Source organism: Tamandua tetradactyla, chromosome 3 (genome assembly GCF_023851605.1).
Source record: "Tamandua tetradactyla isolate mTamTet1 chromosome 3, mTamTet1.pri, whole genome shotgun sequence".
Lineage (NCBI taxonomy): Eukaryota > Metazoa > Chordata > Mammalia > Pilosa > Myrmecophagidae > Tamandua > Tamandua tetradactyla.
The window spans coordinates 7,179,990-7,204,010 of NC_135329.1; the positions used below are offsets into that span (position 1 = coordinate 7,179,990).

Below are 24,021 nucleotides of genomic sequence, written 5' to 3' on the forward strand. Positions count from 1 at the left end.
TGACACTTTGTCTCATTTTACTCTTCCCCCTTTTGGTCGAGAAGTTTCTCTCAATTCCTTGATGTTAATTCTCTGCTCATTCTAGGGTTTTTCTCAGTCCCTTGATGCTGAGTCTCAGCTCATTCCAGGATCTCTATCCCACGTTGCCAGGAAGGTCCACACCCCTGGGAGTCATGTCCCACGCAGACAGGGGGAGAGTGGTGAGACTGCTCGTCATGTTGGCTGGAGAGAGAGGCCACATCTAAGCAACAAAAGAGGCTCTCTTGGGGGTGACTCTTAGGCCTAAATTTTAAGTAGACTTGACCTATCCTTTGTGGGGTTAAGTTTCATGTGAACAAACCCCAAGACTGGGGGCTCAGCCTATAGCTTTGGTTGTCCAACTGCTTGTGAGAATATCAAGAATTCAACTTGGGGAAGCTGAATATTTCCCCACTCTCACCATTCCCAGAAGGGGGCTTGCAAATACTTTTCCAGCCACTGATCAAATCATTCTGGGATTCATCAGGGGATCACTCTGGACAAACCAACAAAATCTCATGTGCTACCTGAGATTCCAAGTACTTATAACATTCAATCAAGCTATCTACATGAGTTATATTAGGAAATGCTCTGGTCAAAATATAAATTTTGTAACAAATAAACATTTTTTGCTTTAGTCTCACACAGAAGGTGACATTTTAAAGTATTAATTATCATCTATTTTCAGCACCCTGCAATAATGACATTCCTTTGTTCTTCCTCATGCAAAAACATTTTTAAAATTTGTACATTGTACATTTCACTATTATTATACACTCTAGGCATTCCTAGATTATACCATCTCAATCTTTAACATCTATCTTTCTTTCTGATTTCATTTATGTCCCCAGCCCTCCTCCCTCTATCATTCTCACATGCAGCTTCATTCAGTGTTTTAACATAATTGTATTACAGTTAGGTAGTATTGTGCTGTCCATTTCTGAGTTTTTGTATCCAGTCCTGTTGCACAGTCTGTATCCCTTCAGCTCCAATTACCCACTATCTTACCCTATTTCTATCTCCTGATGGTCTCTGTTACCAACGACATATTCCAAGTTTACTCACTAATGTCAGTTCATATCAGTGAGACCATACAGTATTTGTCCTTTAGTTTTTGGCTACTCTCACTCAGCATAATGTTCTCAAGGTCCATCCATGTTGTTACATACTTCATAAGTTTATTCTGTCTTAGAGCTGCATAATATTCCATCGTATGTATATACCTCCATTTGTTTAGCCACTCGTCTGTTGATGGACATTTTGGCTGTTTCCATCTCCTTACAATTGTAAATAGCCATGTTTCTTGAAGATGATTGTATAATGATACAGCTTTCACAATGTGACTGTGATTGTGGAAAAATAAATAAATAAATCATAATATAGGTGGGTCAAAACACCCTTTTAGGGGCCAAGATGGTGGCTTAGCAATGTGCGCATTTTAGTTCGTCCTCCAGAACAACTACTAAATAACCAGAAGCAGTACAGAACAGCTCCCAGAGCCACGATAGTGACCAGACGCACAGCATACCCCAATCTGGACCAGCTGGACTGGCTGCGAGTCTCCGGAACCGTGAGTTTCCCAAACCGTGAGTTTCCCAAGCCGTGGCGGCCGGCGCCCGGCGCCCCTCCCCCACAGGCAGCTTCCCAGAGGGAAAGGAAAGAGACTCTAACAGTAGCAGGGACTGAGTCCAACCAAACACCAATTGTGGCATTAATAAACAAATTCTGACTACTAAAAATAGGCCCCCAGCTCAGGCGAAACTGGTCAAGGCGGAGGTCGCTTACTAGGCTAACTGAAAAAGAGGAAAGGGGACAAAACAGGTTTTTGTGGCTGTTTCTATGGAGGCTTGGCTGCCTCTGGATTCAGCGGTGGGACTACTTGGGCTGCAACTGCCCCAGGAATAGGCAGAAACAGACTGCTTTCAGGGCTGTCTCCCACGTGTGCCTTCCCCAGGGGAGGGGTGAAGCCCAACTTAGGTGGAATCCCTCTCTCAAGGAATTCAGACCCCAGGGCTAGGCAATTTGAAGCCATTAAAACCAGTCTACAACCTCTCCTCTGTCTCCACCATGCCCCCAGCAGGGAGAGCCTGCCAAAGTTAAAGGGACCCCATCATCTTAAGCTGGTGGGACCTGCAGTCAGACAAGCGCCACATACTGGGCAGGATAAGAAAAACAGAGCCCAGAGACTTCACAGGAAAGTCTTTCAACCTGCTGGATCTCACCCTCAGGGAAAACTGATGCAGGTGACTCCTTCCCCCTGATAGGAGACCAGTTTAGTCTGGGAAAACCAGCTGGAGTCTGTAATACCTATGTAGACCCTCCTAAGGGTGGGGAGGGCAAAGGCACCTTACAAGCAGGACAAGAAACAAGGAAACAAGAACTGAAAAATTACCCTTGGTTAAACAAAACTTAAGCTAGAGGCCCAGAAAAAGCTGAACTGAAGGGCAAAATCATAATATAACTTTTTAAAAAATCAAAAGTCTATTGCACAGAATATACAGAAAACTTCATGTAGTTTTAAATAAAACCACTTAAATATCTGTTTGGGGCAATGAGTAGAAGTGTCCAAAAACATTGGTAGCAAAAGCCCTCTCCAAAAATCTAGGATTAAGATGTTAAATGCTTATAAATATTTGTTTCATTTAGCTTGGTAAAGGATATAATTAAGATTTCTAATATAGTTGTGAAATTAATTTGAAAAAATAATTTTATAAAATCAGTGATTTAACATTTGGGGACAACACTTAGGGAATCAGGAGATAATAAGATAATATTAACTAATTACTGTTAATGTTGTTAGGTGTGATAATGGTACTATCTTTACATTTTAGAAAAACATCCTGAAATATTTAGGGGTGAAATACCATGACTACTTAAAAAATTTCAAAGAAGAAAAAAATGAAGCAATCATGGCAAAATGTTAAAAATTGTTAAATCCAAGTGATACAGAGAGTTTCACTTAATAGTCTTTCTATGTTCTTCCAATTTTTCATAACTTATTTTATGTTTGAAATTTTTTAATTCAGCATTTAAAACTATTCTTTTGTTCTTCTAAAAACCAACATTCTTGGGTTGGTCAAGCAGTTTTAAGAAAAAGCTACATAAAATACCTCTTCCTGACCATCAGTTAAACAGTAATTTATATATTTATTTATTTATCATTGATTTCGATACCTACTTTCTGCAAGTATCTTTTAAAATGGTCCTATATAACGCCACTGTAATCATGTCAGTGATTACTGGTAAAGTCCTAGATACAGAATTATTACAGTAAGCACAGTATACAGAATCCAGAATTAGATCCCAGAATAAATACGTTTATATATGAGAAGGGTGATACATCCAATTCATTGGGTTAAGGATGGATTTTTAATAATACTGCTAGCACAAGGAGGTATCTACCTCTAAGAAAATAGGATTAGACCACTAACAAATAATGAATTCAATATTAAAAACTTAAATCTAAAAAATAATAAACAGTGCAAGAAAATCTATACATTACATATATATTATTTTCTATAATATACCAAAAAACTCTTACAAATCGATAATCCTATAGAAAAATGAGCAATAGGCAATTCAACTCCAAATGGCCCCAACACTAAACGTATTCAAATTCACTAATACTAACGGAAATATGAATTAATAAAAGTGAACTATCACTTCACACTCATCAGGTGGGTGAGGCTGTGAGGAAGGGACAGTCTCATATACTGTCAGTTGACATGGGATGATGCATTGCTCAGTAAAAACTCTTGGAAAGGCAATCTGGCAACACTATTATAAAAGCAGAAACGTGTGTCCCTTCAAAATTGCACTCCCACTTCTGGGAACCAATCCAAGAGAAATAAAATTACTAATACAAGTGAATACAAATAAAGATATTATTGCAGCACTATTTGTAGTGGCCAAGAATCAAATACAAAGTGAATGTCCATCAACAAAGAGGCATCTGAGTAAACAGTGCACTCTCAGCTGGAGGTAGAGAGGGCATCCCACTTTTGTAAAACAATGACAAACCCTCACCACACCCTCCCACACACACATACCTCAGTATGTCTACACAAAGACCCGTGTAAAATTCTATGAGTATACAGGAAAGCACGGACAGAGCCACATTAAGCTGTTGGTTAGAGGGGCTTATGGAGAGGTGGGGCCCCATCATCTTCCAAGGGGAAAGAAAGTGTTCATGGTAAAAACAGGCATATAATCCCATGTATGCAATATTACATGTTTATGTGTGCATGCATAAAAAGATGCATTACAATTTTTTAATGAATATAATCATTTTCCTAAAGGGAAGAGTATCTATCTGCGTTGCCTCAAAAGGGTTTCACAAAATATGATTATTAAAATATATTTTTCTATATATAAACTGCCAGAAAGAATACAATCGTTCATTTCTTCATACCACACAAAGGATAAAATCGTGGCATCTGGCTGGCAGGCTAACACCCAACCAACCTGCCAAGGTTTAACAACTTGGCTGTAACATAATTTGCTCAATTCAGTGAAGTTCGATTAGAGTACCATCTTCCTCATCAATAAATTTTTCTGGCAGTACTCCCCGGCTACAGGAGCTTTTACATATAGTGGCAGGTCCTCAAAGGAGAAGTTACCTGGTAAGTGATGTGCACATAAGGGGGATCCTGAGAGAGCGGATACACTGGAAAGGATTTCTTCCCATGACGTAGAAAGGCCTTGAGTTCAGAAAGACATTGCTGCATTTCGGCCAGGTTCCTGGATAAAATTTCCAGTTCCTTAGATATCTGATAAGTTTCCTTTTCCCTTTGTAAATTCTTCCTTTGAGGCAAATTAGGAGGCTCCAGTGTGCTGTTGTGATCGGGTAGGCTGCTGGATCTGGGCAGTATTTCTGACCAATCAGCAGGCTCAGCAGCTGGAGTTTCTAGGGCTAGGGAGCTGTCACAGATACTGGACGGAAGGTTTTTTATTTCTTTAATAAGGGTTCGTCCGGGACTTCCACTTTGACTACTGGCACTAGCTGTTAACAAGAGCCCTCTGTTTTGGTGACAAAAGTCTGGAGAAAGACTCTCAGTTAGCTTTTTTCTATTTGCTTTATTTAACAGGGCACTAAATGTAGAGTAGCCACTGTGGCTTTCACTGGATGTCATCGAAGGTTCTTCTTCCAACATTACTTCCCTAACAATCAAGTGGATGACATACCGGTCAGACTTTGAAGAAGGAAGGAAGACACAGTCAGTAGATTTTTGCATTCCTACCAAAATTAGTAACAGTTTATCCGTCAAGAAACATATGCCTTTTGGCTTTTCACTACTCTCTAATTGAATTTGCTGGATGTTTGACATAGAAGATGAAATAACAGAATAGATCAGAATTACATTACAAGCATTAGAAGCCACTGCCACTACCTGTGCTTTAAGATTAAACGCCATGAGGTCAGGAACTAGAAGGCCTGGGATATTCACTTTTCTGGTCACGGTAACCTCTCTTTCAAAGGTCACAAGGACCAAATGTGAAGAGTCCTGGCCAGTTCCTGTCAAGTAGTCCTTTTGTCTTAGACAAATAAGAGGACTATCTTCAGATCTAGACCTACTGAAACGTATATGAGTTAGATTCAGCGGATCTAATGAGGAAGAAGAAAAGGAAGGACAAACTGAAATTTCAGAATTTGTTTCAGCAGCAAGTGCCCCTTTATTGAGAGAGGGCACTTCACCAATAACCGGTAAAGTATCCAGGCCAGTGTCTTCACCACTAGGCAGAAGGTCAAAGGTTTCAGATGCATTTAAGCCACAAATCTTATCGAGTGGAAGTTCTGTGGCTATAGCGACCTGTGAGTCCACAGTGGCTCTGATGGAACAGATGGAACTGTCTACATCAAACACTGAGCATCTCTGAAGAGTTTTCTGAGCACTGTTCCAAATATAAGAATGCAGGCTGCTGCCTACTGCCACCACCAGTCTCTGGCCGTCCTGGGTCCAACATGCACAGTGGATGCGGCCCTGGGTGCTGATGTCCACTCTCACCTGAGAACTGTCACAGTGAACATCATGGAAAACAGAGACATCCTGTGCCGTCAACACAGTCAGGACGGCACTTTCTGGGTGCCACACACAGCCCTGAGGAAGGACAGGGAGGGATTCTCTAATCTCGCAGGTCTTTGTCATCAGCCACTGGCTCTTCTCTGAAGTGCTGGGACACAGCTGCCACACAGTGACATGCTTCACGTGCTGGACAGCGAGCAGAGGGGGGTTTTCCGCATTACCAGGTGGGGCCCAGGATAGCCCAAAGACATCTTCAAATTGCCCAATGACCTTGGAGTCCCCAAACTTGGCCTCTTCACTGTGAAGATGCAAATCAGTCAGGACAACCTGATTTCCATCAGTCCAGGCCAGGCCATGAATTGGGTGTATTGCTTGATACAATGCATTCTGTCCAGTCCTGAGAAGTTCTCCTTTTCCCAAATCCATCCTTTCTGATAAAAATTATCTGAAATAATTTAGAAGGTAAATTACATCATGAGAAAATCAGACAAATCCAGAATGTAAAACATTTTACAAGGCAACTGGCTTGGACCCTCCACTGGTCAATACTATGGGGGAATAAAAGAAAAGGAGGAATGTTATCAATTACAACAAACTATGTGTGCCAGTTTGAAGGGATGTATGTACACTAGAAAAGTCATGTTTTAATCCTAAACCCATTTTGTAAAGGCAGCACTTCTTCTAATCCCTATTCAGCACTATATGTTTGAAACTTTAATTAAATTATCCCCCTGGAGATGTGAGTCAATCAAGAGTGGTTCTTAAACTGGATGAGGTGGAGACACGTCTCCAAGGCCACCCATTCTGGGGGCGCGGGGGGGGGGGGGGTCTTGATTAGTTTACTGGAATCCTATAAAACAGAACAAGAGAGAAAGCCACGAGATTCTAAGAGAGCAGAATGACATAGCCATGAGAAGCAGAGAGTCCACCAGCCAGCGACCTTCAGAGATGAAGAAGAAAAACACCTCCTGAGGAGTTTCATGAAAGGAAGCTGGGACCGAAAGCTAGCAGATGACACCATGTTTGCCACGTGTCTTTCCAGATGAGAGAGAAACCCTGACCCTGTTCGCCATGTGCCTTCTCACTTGAGAGAGAAACCCTGAACTGCATCAGCCTTCTTGAATCAAGGTATCTTTCCCCGGATGCCTTAGATTGGATATTTCTATAGATTTGTTTTAATTGGGACATTTTCTCAGTCTTAGAACTGTAAACTAGCAACTTAATAAATTCCCCTTTTTAAAAGCCATTCCATTTCTGGTATATTGCATTCTGGCAGCCAGCAAACTAGAACACTATGTAAAAGTGGTAACCCATCTTAGATTGGGGAAATAACATTTTATACAAAAAAAAAACATTTTTTGAACAATTTTGGGAAATCTGAATATGGAATGGATATTAGAAGATATTGCGGAGTTATAAATTTTCCTATCTGTGAACATGGTATCATGGTTAGATAGGAAAATGTCCTTACCATTAAAATATGCATGTTGAGATATTTGGGGCAAAGTGTTATGATGTTTACACTTGCTTTCAAATGGTTTAGCAAAAATGAAATTTTATACAGCTAGGCAGGGAGATAAAAATAAATGTAGCAAAATATTAATAATTAATGACTCTAGATTGAGGCTATATTGGTATTCATGGTACTTTCAACATTTAAATTAGAAAACTTTCAAATTTAAAAGGCTGAGAAAAGAAAACTCTCCTCCAGCATCTAATTTCTACTCTTCTTTTCACTGCCAAATCAATCAATAACTGATATTCCCAGCCCTAAATTTATTAGCACTTATTCCCTAAATTCTCTTCAAAATGGCTTTTACCTCTCTACTGAAATGACAATTAAGTCACTATCACTATTTCTACTTCTTCATGTTCAAACAGCACTTAATTTTTAGAAGATTTGTATATTCCCTATTGCATTCAATCTTTGCAACAACCCTTCACAATAATATAAATTAGGTTAGGCAAATACTATCTTCAATTTTTCCATTCTTAATTTTTTGTAGGCATTTGAATTATTAAAGCACATACTATGATAAAATTCAAACAAACTAGAAGTGTATAAAGCAAAACTACTTGTTTCCTCCAGTCCCAGGCCAGCCTCTCTTCATCACCCTCCCCTGCGCCTCCCAAATTTTAAGGCCTTCATAAAAGCACTGTTAATTTGGTGTGCAGACTTTGATACTGGTAAAGAAACCTACAAAATCATATAGGATTTTGTATATCATTTTTTTTCCTTTTAAACAACAATGGGATATAAGTCAGAGTTTTGGAGTACTAGCAACAGAAACCACTGGCTAACTTAGGGGGGAAAAAAAGTGAGCAAGTAAGGCCGGGCAGAATTAACCAAGCGTACTATCGCTGGGCAGCCCAGTTTCTGAGAATCTAACTTCACTGTCCCTTCACTCGACCTCTGATGGTTCAGTTTCAGAATCTCGGGAAGTATCCCTGTGGCCGAGCCTAGTTCACACACCCTTGCTCTAGTGCTGGGAGGTTTACCCCATATGGGACCAGGCTCTGCCTCCCACCACAAATCACACAAGGGGAGATTCCCCCAGACAAGAAAGGGGTTTTCAAAAAAATTACAATTACCACAGGGATCATATGTTATATATTATTCACTAATTTATTTTAAATAAAGTCACCTTTCTAAGCCAGTAATATACATCTGTCTCAATCATTTAAATAGCAGCAAGGTATTCCATAGTATGTTATGTACTATCATTTACTCATTGATTCTCCCATAGGTAGGAATCAAGCTTGTTTCTAATTTTTATCTAGGTGTGGAGAGAGCCAAAAGTTTGGTACTCGTGTACATTGCTTTTCTTACACATCCTTCCTTCTTAAGGTCATCAGCTCCCATGGTTACAATTGCTATCTCCTATGTAACTTACTCTCAGATCTGCACCTGAGAGTCCAGGTTTCCTTCTCAAGCTACGATAGTTAAATACATGTCGGGCTTAGCCAACATGGCTATTTCAAAACCCTGCCCACATTCACGTCAACTTTAACATAAAAGAAAAAAACATTTTTCTCTGTCTCAACAGCAGCTCCCTTGATTTCCACTAATGATCCCATCATTCTCATAGTCACTGGGACTAAAAACTAGGAACTCAGTTTGATTTCTCCCTCTCCTGCCTTCTCAATTAGTCACCAAGTCCTACTGATCCTTGGAACCGTTCCTTGAAGCCAGTCCTAATCATTCCCACTAGCATCCTCCTGAGTCAGACCACTGTCAGCTACAGCCTAGAGGACTGCAACCGTCTCCTCCATACTGGCCTCTTAATCACTCTATCTGTCTTTCCTCCTCCAATATATTTTCTACAAGACCAATCTTAAAATATCCTTTTGAAATAAATCACTTAGCTTAATAATTATCAGAGCTTACCTACTGCTTATGGCTGTGCTGATTCAAGACAGCAACTACTTGCCACATGTGCTAGGTGAATATAAATTAATTAAAGTAAAAGAGTTCTAAAAAATAACACAGTTCCTCAATCACACTAGCTACATTTCAAGTGGTCACTGGCCACCCAGTGGCTACCCTTACCAGACAGAACAGAACAGAACATTTCCGTCAGCACAGAAAGTTTTGCTAGACAGTGCTGGCCTACAGGATAAAGTATGAATTCCTCACTTTGACACCCAAAGCTCTTCCCAATCTGGACCCACCTACCTCACCAGCCTTATTTCTTTCTACTTAACAATTTTCATTAGTCACAATGCCTGGCCCATTCAAAACACTCAGTAAATGACAGATTAACTGAAGGTGCAGTTTAAATACAATCTTCTCTGGGAACCTTCCTTAGCCATCCAACTGAAAATGATTCTTTCCTCCTGGGAACTCCCAAGGCTCTTACATTCAGTGACATCATAAGTTTAATACCTGGAATTGTCAGTTATTTTTCCATATATTATGTCTTAATCTCTCCAACTGACATGGAAAGTTTTCTGAGAGCAGGAACTAGGTTTAACTTCTTTGTCTATCACCTCCTAACACATAGTATAAGCACTGGGATGTACTGTTCAGATGGAATATTCCACATCAACCATATCATATAAAGAGTTTTCAACTGGGTCAAGATATTGCCAGGGGTTATGTTGATTACATTTTTATTGCTTCAGGCCCTTATAATACTAAGCAATTAAGCCTCTTTGGTCTATATTTGCAAATACTTTCTAAAGCTGTTACATAATCCAGCCTCAAGAAATGAATGAGACAGTGCAAATGAGTGTCACGAGAGTACCTCAAGAAATGAATGAGACAGTGCAAATGAGTGTCACGAGAGTAGCACAGTGGAGCTGCTGAAGTGTCTACCGGCAGTAAGAGAAACTTTTCTGCTCTGGCTACGGCCCGGAGCCTCACAGCTTCCATGCGCGGAGCGACGATGCGCCCCATCACAACGACTTGAGCCATCCTGCACCTCGGCCCGCGGCCTGCAGTCCCCTCACCTCGGGGGAGGATGCCTGAGCCCAGAGGTGTCCCCAGGAGCCTGGTGCAGGCTGCGTGGTGCAGGGGCCCATTTCCTTTGCGCCTTGCCCTCGCATCCTGGGGCGTTCCATACTACCACGCATCCCCAGGGCCCATGGGGCTGCCCACTCTGGAGTTCAGCGATTCCTACTTGGATAGCCTGGATTTCAGGGAGCACAGTCAAGAGACTGAGCTGGAGTGAACCAACAAGTTCATCAAAGAGCCGATCAACGCCAGCTACTCATTCTGCCCTGAGGATTCTCAGGTCATGAACATGTCTAAATTAAGATACCAACAAGAGGTTATCTTCACTCAAAAAAGGCTGATGCCATCAGGAACACCTTTGTCAGCTGGGAAGATCTGTCCATGGCGGTACAGAAATTTTCACAGTCACTACAAGATTTCCAGTTTGAATGTATTGGTGATACTGAGACAGACGATGAAATTAGTATTGCTCAGTCACTAAAAGAATTTGCAAGACTACTCATTGCAGGAGAAGAAGGAGAAGACTGATTCAAAATGCAAATGATGCACTAATTGTGCCACTTGAAAAATTTCGAAAAGAACAGATAGATGCAGCAAAAGATGGAAAGAAGAACTTTGACAAAGAGAGTGAAAAATACTCTATTCTTAACAAGCATTTAAATTTGTCTGCAAAGAAAAAGGAGTCTCATTTGCAAGAGACCAATTCACAGATCGACTGAGAACATCAAAACTTCTATGAAGCATCACTTGAATATGTCTTTAAAATTCAAGAAGTTCAAGAAAAATAGAAGCTTGAATTTGCTGAACTGCTTTTGTCATTCCTTCAGGGCTTGTTTACTTTTTACCACAAGAGATATGAACTCACCCAGGAATTCGTACCATATAAGCAACAACTGCAATTCAACTTGCAAGATACAAGGAATAATTTTGAGAGTACCCATCAAGAGGTAGAACGGTTGATGCAAAGGATGAAATTTGCAAACCAAGACTACAGACCACCCAGACAATGGAAAGCTATCTTTTTGTCCAGGAGAAACGACCACTAGGTTTACATGGACTGAACATTACTGTACATATAATAATAGAAGCAAAACATTTACGATGAGTGTTTCAGAAATGAAATCCAGAGGAAAAATAAATGGCCTTGTTACTAGCTCACCAGAAATGTTTAAATTAAAATCTTATATCTGGCAAAAGACAGATTCAATTGACAAATGCTTCTGCTTTGACACAGAAGTAGCTGAAAGGCATGGAATCATCATATTGCAGGTCTTCTCAGAGGCTAACAGGAAACTCTGGCTCGAAGCCATGGATGGGAAGGAACCAATTTACACACTGCCTGCCATTATTAGCAAGAAGGAAGAAATGTACTTAAATGAAGCAGGGTTCAACTTTGTGAGAAAATGCATTCAAGCTGTGGAAACAAGAGACACCACCGCTTTAGGCATCACCATTTTAGGCCTCTACCGAACAGAGGCGTGAACTCCAAAGTCCAGAAACTCGTGAACATCACATTTTCTCCCAAATCCCCTCCTGATATTGACACTGATATTGAACTGTGGGATAATAGGACGATAACAAGTAGACTGAAAAACTACCTCAGGTGTCTTGCAGAACCACTAATGACTTATAAGCTGCACAAAGATTTTATCGTTGCTGTTAAGTCTGATGACCAGAACTATCAGGTGGAATCTGGACAGGCATCGGTTCACAGATTACCAGAGAAACACAGAGATGCTGGCCATCTTAATAAAGCACCTGGTCAAAGTTTCACTGCACAACCAACAAAATCTCATGACTGTCTCAAATCTTGGTGTCATATTTGGCCCAACTTTAATGAGAGCACCGGAAGAAATTGTGGCTGCCATGATGAGTATTAAATTTCAGAATATTGTGGTTGAGATCCTGATAGAGCACTATGAAAAGATTTTTCACACTGCCCCGGACCCAAACATTCCTCTGCCTCAACCTCAGTTCCGATCTGGATCGCGGAGGACATAAGCCATCTGCCTTTCTACAGGCTCTCGCAAGCCCAGGAGAGGTATATTCTGTGCCTCCAGAACCAGGTAGTGACTGCTATAGCAGCAGCCCAGACAGCACAGCTATCGGCAGCATCCAGTCACTCTTCTCTCACTCATCTGAACAAAGCAGCACTACAAAATCTGCTTCCTGCCAGCGCAGGGAGAAATCTGGAGGGATTCCCTGGATTGCATCCCTATCACCTTCCAATGGACAGAAAAGCCTTGATCTCTGGACAACTTGTCCTGAATCGAGTTCTAGGGAAGATGCAACCAAAACAGATGCAGAATCAGATTGCCAAAGCATAGCCTGGCGATCTGGGGATGTTTCCCTACTGATAGACCTGGTCAAGAATGGGTCTTATGAACTATTGGACCTGAAAAGACCCTCAGCTTCCTGCCTCAGGTCCATCTCTGCAGCCAAAGGAAACAAGAGCTACAGTGGATCCCATTCAAAGTTTGACATCCATAGGTTTGAAAGAGATGCCCAAAACCTCACCAAATCGAGACCTGCCTCCAAAAATGTGCAGGAGATTAAGGCTAGACACTGCCTAAAGCAACAGCTATGAGCGACCTGGCTCAGAAGTACCAACCAAAGTCTGACTGTTTGAAAATGTTAGTTCACTTATACCAGTTTCTTCTGGGCGGCAGGCCAAGGCTGTGCGCTCATGTAAAGTAGAGCACAGCCACAAGCTCTCCTTCCCTCAGGGCGACATTTTCTAACGTGTGCCCATCAGTGGAACCACGATGGTTAAAGGCAACTTATGAAGGCAAAACAGGACTAGTTCCAGAAAATTATGCTGTCTTCCTCTAATAGTATTTAGTGGATGGCAATATCTTCACGGTATCCCTGGTAACAAATAATAACTGCTATGATTGTATCTGACACAAATACTGGGATCAGCCCACTAAATGAAAATAGTCTATTTCTATCAAGTTCTATACCAGCAGACTATGTAGCTCCCTATTAATAGAAAAAGGAAAAATTAAAGTTTAAATTTTTGGCCATTCTTTTTATGGCTGGTTTCTTATTTTAAAAATTTCTGCCTTTTTTTTTTCAATAATAAGTAACTCTCTACAGTATCTTTTTCATAACAGTTGCAGAATCTAAAATATGTTATGTTAAGCACTATATCCCAGAAATTTGGAAACCAGAAATCTGATATAAGGATTTTGAGCTCTGTTCTTTACTACCTGGCATTCTCTGGGGAACTATGAAATTATTACTTAAAAATGTAATTTAAATTGTTCATCTATTATTTTTTCTTAGAAATATGCTACTTCTATATATGATTGTTAAAAAAAAATGAATGAAACAATGGAGAATACAATATTAAGAGATATTCCCGACATCAATCCATATTGTCCAAATACAGCTTCACACCAGCATTTCTCATTCCCTGCTTGATTTTTTTAAAACCATGCATATCACCCCAAGTTCCCAGGTCCTAAAGAACTCACATAATTATTTAAGTCACAGGACAAAAAATGTTGATAAATCATGATACAACTTAACATTTCATTAAAAATATAATACAATATTTAGCAACAATGAAAAATCTTCCTCTTAAGGTAATTCCAGGAAACAGAAACTGTTTCTGGTGATTATCATAATACAGATTCTATGTCAATGTCACAGTATGAAAACCTTTCCCTGAATCACCTTATTTACAGAACCTTTAGTGTCTTCATGTCAGGATGCGCCAAAAACCGGCTTTACTTCAGTATGCAGCCAAAAGAGACTCTTTGGCTCGGGTTTTAGTGTTTGGCTGTGAATAGTCACTTACCTCCTCTCATGTCATTTCTAGCATCCCTGAATTTGTGTGCATTCACATATATCTAAGATTTGTAAGGTAAGTAATGACAGTAAGGCACATCATTTGGTTAAGTTGTAATATCTGAATATTCACTTCCAAAGACAAACACTCTTTCTTTAACATAGCGTGAAAACTCGCCTCAGAAAATTATATTTTGAAATTCTATCACATATTAATGGCCATATGAATAATGTTGCCATAATAAATTATGACTAAGATTAATCTTAATACAAAAACAATTAAGAACTTTCACAAAGTTAACTTACTTTATATTATAGGCTAGCTAATAATATAAATATTAAGAGAGCCTATTATTACCTGTATAACTCTAGGAGAAAACATTTTTTTTGACCCAACAAATATTTATGAAAATTTAAACAAATATGTAAACACAGTGACAGAAATTAAATTATATCATAATCATAATTCTAATCTCTATAAAATTGTTTAATATACTAGAATTCATGACATTAACCAAAAATTCTTTAAAAGTATATTTAGCTTTTAGTTTTTAAATTCTATTAAGCTATGATTCTTCTAAGTAAACGTCCTAACTGGGAATTCACACCTCATGAGGATAAAATGAAAGCAGGCAGCAAAATGTCATCTTCAACTTTCACAAGGTGGAAAATCACCAAAATTATGTGCAACATCCATGATAAACAACCTTCAGACTAGACATAATGAAGAATGACAATATAATAAATAAACTAGAACAAAATTTATAGAACATCGCAATACAAAATAGCAAGATACACTTTCTTCTCAAGAACACATTACCATTTCCAGGAGAGACCACATGTTGGGGCACAAAACAAGTTTCAATAAACTCAAAAAGACTGAAATTATAAAAAGCATCTTCTCAGATAACAACAGAATGAAACTGGAAATCAACAACAAGCAGAGAACTGGAAAATTCACCAATATATGTAAGTTAATCACCTTCAACAAATCAATGGGTCAAGAAAGAAATCACAGGGGAAATGAGTAAATATCTTGAGATGAATGAAAACAACACTACATATCAAAACTTATGGGATGAGTTCTAGTTTGCTAGCTTCCAGAATACAATATACCAGAATCAGAATGGCTTTTAAAAGGCGGAATTTAATAGGTTGCTAGTTTACAGTTCTAAGGCCGAGAAAATGTCCCAATTACAAGTCTATAGAAATGTCCAATCAAAGGCATCCCAGAAAAGATACCTTGGTTCAACGAGGCCAATGAAGTTCAGGGTTTCTCTCTCATCTGGACAGGCACATGGTGAACACAGTCAGGGTTCCTCTCTCATCTGGAAGGGCACATGGAGGACATGGCATCATCTGCTAGCTTCTTCTCGTGGCTTCTTGTTTCATGAAGCTCCCCAGGAGAATTTTCCCTCTTTATCTCCAAAGGTCACTAGCTGGTGGACTCTGCTTCTTGTGGCTATGTTGTTCTGCTTTGCTCTCTCTGAATCTCTTTCATTCTCCAAAATGTTTCCTCTTTTATAGGACTCCAGAAACTTATCAAGACTCACCCGAATGGGTGGAGACATGTCGTCACCTAATCCAGTTTAACAACCACTCTCGATTACATCACAACTCCAGGGAGATGATTTAATTACAGTTTCAAACATCCAATGCTGAATAGGGATTAGAAGAAACGGCTGCCTTTACAAAATGGGATTAGGATTAAAACATGGCTTTTCTAGGAGACATACATCCTTTCAAACCAGCACAGGATGCAACAAAGACAATGTACGATGAATATTTATACCCCTAAACGCTTACATTAAAAAAGAACAGAGCAAAAATCAAAGACCTAAATGCACACCGGGAGGAATTAGAAAGAGAACAACAAACTAACCCAAAGCAGAAGGAAAGAAATAACAAAGATTAGAGCAGAAATAAATGAAATAGAGAATAAACAATAGTGAGCATTAATGAAATCAAAAGTTGGTTCTTTGAAAATATCATCAAAATTGACAAACCTTTAGCTAGACTGATAAAGACAAAGAGAGGACAGAAATAAAAAGAAAAACAAAACGGATGAAGAAAGAGCCATTACCATTTAACACCATGAAATAAAAGGGACTATAAGAGGACACTATGAACACCAACAAATTAGATAACCTAGATAAAATGGACAAATTCCTAGAAACACTCAAACAACCTACACCGATTCTAGGAGAAACAGAAATCAACATAGTAATTACAAGTAAAGAGATTGAATTAGTCACCAAAACCTTCCAACAAAGAAAAGCCCAGGCCCAGATGGCTTCATAGGTGAATTCTATCAAACATTACAAGAAGCTTTAATACCAATCCTGCTCAAATGCTTCCAAAAAATTAAACAGGAAGGAACACTACCTAACTCATTCTATGAGGAAAATCACCCTAATACCACAACCAGATAACAATATTACAAGAAAAGAAAATGACAGACCAATTTTTCTTATGAATATGGATGCAAAAATCCTCCAAAAAATACTATCAATTTCAATCCAACAGAATATTAAAAGAATTACACACCACGATAGAGTGGATTTATCCCAGATATGCAAGGGTGATTCAACACAAGATCAGTTAATGTAATACACCATGAGCTAGTTCAAATCTATTATGTACCCCAGAAAAGCCATGTTTTAATCCTAACCCAATCTTGTGGGACAGTTGTTTCTTTTAATCCTAATTCAATACTACAGACTGGAATCTTTTGATTAGATTACATCCAAAGAGATGTGGCACACCAAACTGTGTGTGATGTTTGATTAGATGGAGATATGACTCTACCCAGTCCAGGTGAGTCTTAATTAGTTTACTGGGTCCTTCCGAAGAGGAAACATTTTGGAGAGAAATAATTGAAGCCTCAGAGTCAACAGCCCAGAGCCGACACACAAACCAACACCTGGAGTACGGAGACATGGATGTCTGGAGATGCTTGGAAGCCAACAGATGTCACCATGAGATGTTAAGCAAGCCAGAACCTGAAGAGAGCCAAGGGAAGCCAAGAGATGAAAGCCAGCCCCAGAGAAGCAAGTGAGTACTCCTACAGGAACAGAGAACAATGGAATCCAGGAGCAAAGGACCAGAAGATGCCAGCCATGTGACTTCCCAGCTGAAAGAGTTGTTGTGGACCCATTGGCCTTCCTTGAATTAAGGTATGTTTCCCTGGATGCCTTAGTTTGGACATTTTTATAGGCTTAGAAACGTAAACCTGTAACTCATTAAATTCCCCATCTTAAAATCCATTCCAATTCTGGCATATGACATTCCAGCAACTTGCAAACTAACACACAGCACATCATCACGAAGGGAAAAATTCAAATGATCATCTTGACTCAGAAAAGGCATCTGACAAAACCCAGCATGCTTTCTTGTAGAGCCAGTGTCTTAGGCACAAACTCTCTCAGTATGTCTGTCTGGAAATATTTAAAACTCCCCCTTATTTGTGAAGGATAGTTTTGTGGAGTATAGAATTCCTGTTTGGCAATTTTTTCTCTTTCAGAATCTTAAATATAACATACCATTGCCTGCTTGCCTCCATGGTTTCTGCTGAGAAATCCATGCATAGTCTTACTGAACTTTCCTTGTATGTGATGATGGATCACTTTTCTCTTTCTCCTTTCAGAATTCTTTGTCTTTGACATTCGACAATCCGACAATAAGTGCCTAGGAATAGGTCCATGCAGATATATTCTGTTTGGGGTACATTGTACTTCTTGGATCTGTAATTTTATGACTTTCATAAGAAATAAGAAATTTTCAGAGATAATTTCCTTCATTATTCTTTCTGCCCTTTTTGTTTCTCTTCTCCTTCTAGGATGCCCAGAACATGCATATTCATGCACTTCATGTCTGTCATGGTCAGGTTCATGTGTCAACTCAGCCAAGTGGCAGTACCTGTTTGTCTGGTTGGGCAAGTGCTAGCCTGTTTGTTGCTATGAGGTCATTTCACAGAATTAAATCATGATCACGTTGCTGCAGCCACACCTGATTCTATTTGTAATCAGCCAAAAGGAGTGTCTTCTGCAATGAGTGATGCTTAATCTAATTACTGGAAGTCTTTTAAGGAGGGTTCAGAAGAGACAGGCTCTCTTCTTGCTTCAGCCGGTGAGCCTCTCCTGTGGAGTTTGTTCAGACCCTCCATCGGAATCGTCAGCTTCACAGCCTGCCCTATAGATTTTGGACTCTAGATTTCCATGGTTATGTGAGAAACTTTTATAGATTTTATATTTATGAATATTTCCTGTTGATTCTGTTTCTCTAGAGAACCCTAAATAATACAATGTTGTCATTCAATTCCCTGAGACCCTGCTCATATATTTCCATTCTTTTCCCTATCTGTTCTTTTGTGCATAGGATTTCAGATGTCCTGTCCTCTAATTCACTAATCCTTTATTCTGCCTCTTCAAATCTGCTGTTATAGGTTGTCACTGTTTTATCATCTCTTCTATTGCGCTTTCATTCCCATAGTTCTGCCATTTATTTTTTTCAAATTTTTGAGTTCTTATGGTTGCCCAATGTCTTCTTTATATCCTTCATCTCTTTTTGCCACATCTTCCCTCAACTCATTGATTTGATTTTTGATGTGATTTTCATGTCTGTTTGAACATCCTCAATTAGTTGTTTCAACTCCTCTCTCTCATCTGAACTGCTGGCTTGTTCCTTTGACTGGGCCATATGTTCGATTTTCCGAGTATGACTTGCCATTTTTTGATGTTGTCTAGGCCAGCATGCTTTCTTACTCAACACACACACACTTACACAGACACACTTAGAAAAATAGGAATAAAAAGAAACTTCCTCAACAAGATAAAGGGTATACATGAAAAACCCACTGCAAACATCATATACAATGGTCAAAGACTGAAATTTTCCCTTCTAAGACCTGGAACAAGACAAGGGTGCCCACCATCACCACTGTTATGATTGTCCTGGAAGTTCTAGCCAGAGCAATTAGAAAGAAAAAGAAAGAAAAGATTGGAAAGGAAGAAGTAAAACGTTCACTATTAGTGAATGGCATGATCCCTGTCCTGGTCTGAAACTGCTACGTGCCCCAGAAAAGCCATGTTACGTGCCCCAGAAAAGCCATGTCCTTTTTCCTAATCCAATCTTGTGGGGGCAGACTTACCATTTAGGGTCAGACCTTTTACTTAGGTGGTTTCCATGGAGTTGTATTTCCACCCTTTCAAAATGGGTCTTAATCTGACTAATGGAGTCCTTTAAGAGGAAACCATTTTGAAAAAAATTTCGAGTGACACAGACAGAGACATTTGGAGATGCAGAAAGAAAATGCCCCCAGGGAAGCTGTTTGAAACCAGAAGCCAAAGGACCAGCAGACACCAACCATATGCTGACAGAGGTGTTCTGGATGCCTTGGCCTTTCTTAAGTCAAGGTATCTTTCTCTGGATGCCTTATAGTTTGGACATTTTTATGGCCTTAGAACGTAAACTTGTAACTTAATAAATTCCCTTCATAAAAGTCAGCCCGCTTCTGGTAGATTGCATTTCAGCAGCATTAGAAAACTAAAACAATCCTATATATAGAAAGTCCTGAAAAATCTACAACACAGCTAACAGAACTAATAAAGAATAATTCAGCAAAGTAGCAGGGTACAAGACTAATACACAAAAATGAGTAGTGTTTCTATACACTAGTAATAAGCAATCTGAGAAAGAAATCAAGGAAACAATTCCATTTACCAGAGCAACTAAAAGAATCAAATACCTAGGAATAAATTTAACCAAGCCATCCAAAGGAATTATACAAGGAAAACGATAAAACTCTGCTAAAAGAAATCAAAGAAGACCTAAATAAATGGCAAGATATTCCACGACCATGGACTAGAAGACTATATATTGTTAAATGTCAATTCTACCAAAAGTGATTTATAAATTCAACGCAATCTTGATGATAATCCCAAAAGCCTTCTTTGCAGAAACAGAAAAGGCAAAAATCAAATTTATTTGGAAAGGTAGTCAAAATTACCTACAAAAAGAAAAGCAAAGTTGGAGGACTCACACTTCCTGAATTTGAAACTTACTGCAAAGCAACAGTGGTCAAAACAGTAGGGTACTGGCACAAGGACAGATCTATAGACCAATGGAATAGAACTGAGAGTTCAGAAATAAACCCCACTTGTATGGACAACTGATTTCTAAGAAACCTGCCAAGTCCACTCAATTGGGAAAGAAAAAATCTGTTCAACAAATGATGCTGAAAGAACTGGATATCCACATGCAAAAGAATGAAGGGGGACTATTAACTCACATACACAAAAACTAACTCAAAATGGATGAAAGACATAAATATAAGAACCAGAAGTTTAAACTCCTAAGAAAACATAGGGAAGCATCTTCAGGATCTTGAGGTTAGGCAATGGTTTCTTAGACTTTACACCTACAGCACAAGCAACAAAAGAAAAAACAGATAAATGGGACCTCATCAAAACTGAAAACTGTTGTGTCTGGAAGAATTTTATTATGAAAATGAAAAGACAACCTACTCAATGGGAGAAAATATTTGGAAACCACATTCCAATAAGGATTTAATACCCAGACTATACAAAGAAATCCTACGATTCAACAATAAAAATTCAGAAAACATCAACGAAGACCAGAATGTGGAAATACTGAACAATAACTTTTAAAAACTGATGTAAAAATGCTCAAGAAAATGAAGGCTCATTCAAATAAAGAACAAAAGGATATCAGGAAAAATATGAGTCAGCAATATAAGAACCTGAGTAAAGAGATGGACATTCTAAAAAGGAACCAAACAAATACTGAAGTTGACTGCAATAACTGAAATGAAAAATTCCCAGGGGAGTTTCAACAGCACAATGGCACTGACCAAAGAAGAATGCGTGAACTCAAAAACATGACAATTAACTAGTCAGGCTGGGGAGCATGAAGAGAAAAATTATAACAATCAAAAACAGCCTAAGACACTTCTGGGACACTACCAAGCTCATCAATATGCGCATTATGGAAGTCCAAAAAGGAGAAGAAAGAGAGAAAGGGGCAGAAGGAAAAGTGAAAGAAATAAGGACAGAGAACTTCCAAACCTGGCAAAAATTGTGAATATTTAAGAAGCCCAGGAAACCAAACAGGATAAATATGAATAAAAATACATATATTGGTTTTGGACATGTAATGTAAATAGTAACAAGCACACACAAAAAAGGGGGAACAGAGGGTTATAGAAAAAGTATATGTGTATGCTATGGAAATCAAGTTGGTATCAAACAAAATATTGTTGTTATATATTTAGAATGTTAAATTATATCCCTATGGCAACCACAATATATCCAGAGAGAAATGAGAACATATTCAACATGGTACAAACCCCAAAGTAAATAAATATACGGTAAGGTAATGGGATAACAGAGAAACACAAGGGTATAAAATTTACAAAGGCTAAATAGTAAAATGGCAGAAGAAAACCCTGAATTATCAGTAATGACTGTAAATGTAAATGGCTTAAACACTCCAGTCAAAAGGCAGATTGGCAGAAAGGATAAAAAAAGCATGACCCAACTATAAGCTGTCTCCAAGAGACTCACTTTAAACTCAAAGACACAAGTAGGGTGAAAAGGAAGAATTTATACACATATAAATAGTAAAGAAAAGAGAGCCGGGACAGCTATACAAATATCAGATAAAATAGATGTTAAAGCAAAAATAATGTTACAAAGGACAAAGACCATCACTATATACTAGCAAAGAGGTCAATTCAATAAGATTAACAATCATATATATAGATACATACATCTAACAGCAGAGCTCCAAAATATAGGAAACAAATATTGACAGACATGAAGTGAGAAACTGATAGCTTTACATTAACAATAGGAAACTTTAATACACCACAGTTAATAATAAATAGAACTTCTAGTCAGAAGATTAGTCAAGACTTGTACAATATTGTAAACCAACTAGACCTAACACATATATAGAACACTGCATCCAACAAAAACAGAATACATATTCTTCTTGAGTGCACAATGATCATCCTCGAAGATAGACCATATCTTAGGCCACAAAACAAGTCCTAATAAGTTCAAAAATACTAAAATCATACAATGTATTTTCTCCAGCCAAAATGGAATGAAGTTAAAAATCAATAACAGAGGGAGAAATGGAAAATTCATAAATGTGAAATTAAACACCACATCCTTAAATAACCAATGGGTTAAAGAGGAAATTTCATAAGGGAAATTAGGAAATATCTCCTGAATGAATATGAAAATACACCATAACAAAATTTATGGAATGCAGCAAAGGCAGGGCTGAGAAACAAATTTATAGCCTCCAAATGTTTACATTAAAAAAGAAGAAAGACTTCAAAGCAGAGCCCTAACCTCAATAACTTAATCTTAGACAATCAATAGGTCAAAAGGGAAATTAGTATATATCTTCAGGTGAATGAAAATGAGAACACTACATATCAAAACTTACAGGATGCAGTGAAGACAGTGTTCAAAGGGAAATTTATTACCCAAAATTAAAAAAATAAGAGAGCTAAAATCAAAGTCCTAACTGCTCAGCTGGAGGAACAAGAAAAAGAAGAGCAAACTAAACCCAAAGCAAACAGAAGGGAAAAAATAACATAGATTAGAACATAAATATGTAAAACAGAATATAAGAAAACAATGGTGAGCATTAACAAAACCAAAAGCTAGTTCTTTGAAAAGACCAATATGATTGACAAACCTTTAAACAGACTTAAAAAGACAAAAAGAGAATACAAATAAGTAAAATCAGAAATGAAAAGTGATATATTACTACCAACCCACTGAAATAGAAAGGGCTATAAGGGAATACAATGAAAAATTGTACACAAATAAATTGGATAACCTAGATAAAATGGACAAATTCTTATGAAAACACAAACTACCCACTACCTATAGAAGAAACAGAAGAACTTAGCAGACCAATTACTAGTAAAGATATTGAATCTGGTATCAAAAACCTTCCAAATAAGAAAAGTCCAAGATAAGAGGCTTCATGAGGAATTTTTCAATACATTCCAAGAAGACTTAATTCCTATTCAATTCAAACTCTTCCAAAAACTTGAAGAGGAGGGAATACTCCCCAACTCATTCCACAAGACTAACATTCCCCTTACCAAGCTAGATAAAGATACTGCAAGAAAAGAAACTTAGAAACCAATCTCTTGTGAATACAGATGCAAAAATCCTAGTAAACTGAATCCTACAGAATGTTAAAAAAAAAATTACAAACCACGATCAAGTAAGATTTACCCCAGGTAAGCAAGAGTGGTTCACCATAAGAAATTAATCAATGTAATATATTGCATTAACAAATCAAAGGAGGAAATCCACATGATCATCTTGACTGACATAGAAAAGGAATTTGACAAAATCCAGCATCCTTTCTTAATAAAAATACTTCAGCAGGTAGGACTCGAAGGAAATTTCCTGAACCTGATCAAGGGCATATATGAAAAGCCCACAGCTAATATCATACTCAAAGGTGAAAAATGAAAGCTTTCCCTCTGTGGTGGTTTGAAGTTATTATGTACCCCCAGAAAAAAAGGCAATGTTCTTTTAATCCATTCCTGTGGGTGCAAACCTGCTGTAGTTCTAGAACCTTTTGGTTAAGTTATTTCAAATGAGATGTGACCCATTCAAGATGGGTCTTAATCCTTTTACTGGAGTCCTGTGAGGCAAGAAATTAAGAGAAGTC

At 38.4% G+C, this 24,021-nt stretch overlaps 1 protein-coding gene and 1 pseudogene across 3 annotated transcripts in view; one reads left to right on the forward strand and one right to left on the reverse strand.

The window, feature by feature from the left end:
* The window catches only part of WDCP (WD repeat and coiled coil containing), a 52,192-nt gene that overhangs the window by 10,752 nt on the left and 17,419 nt on the right, over positions 1-24,021 (reverse strand). For all 3 annotated transcript variants that reach the window (XM_077152225.1, XM_077152226.1, XM_077152228.1), the window contains one exon: positions 4,638-6,486. In XM_077152225.1, coding sequence (XP_077008340.1) covers positions 4,638-6,467 — 1,830 coding nt within the window. In that variant the 5' untranslated portion in view covers positions 6,468-6,486. The remainder of the gene's footprint in view (positions 1-4,637; positions 6,487-24,021) is intronic.
* LOC143676927 (rho GTPase-activating protein 42-like) lies at positions 10,628-13,457 on the forward strand (annotated as a pseudogene).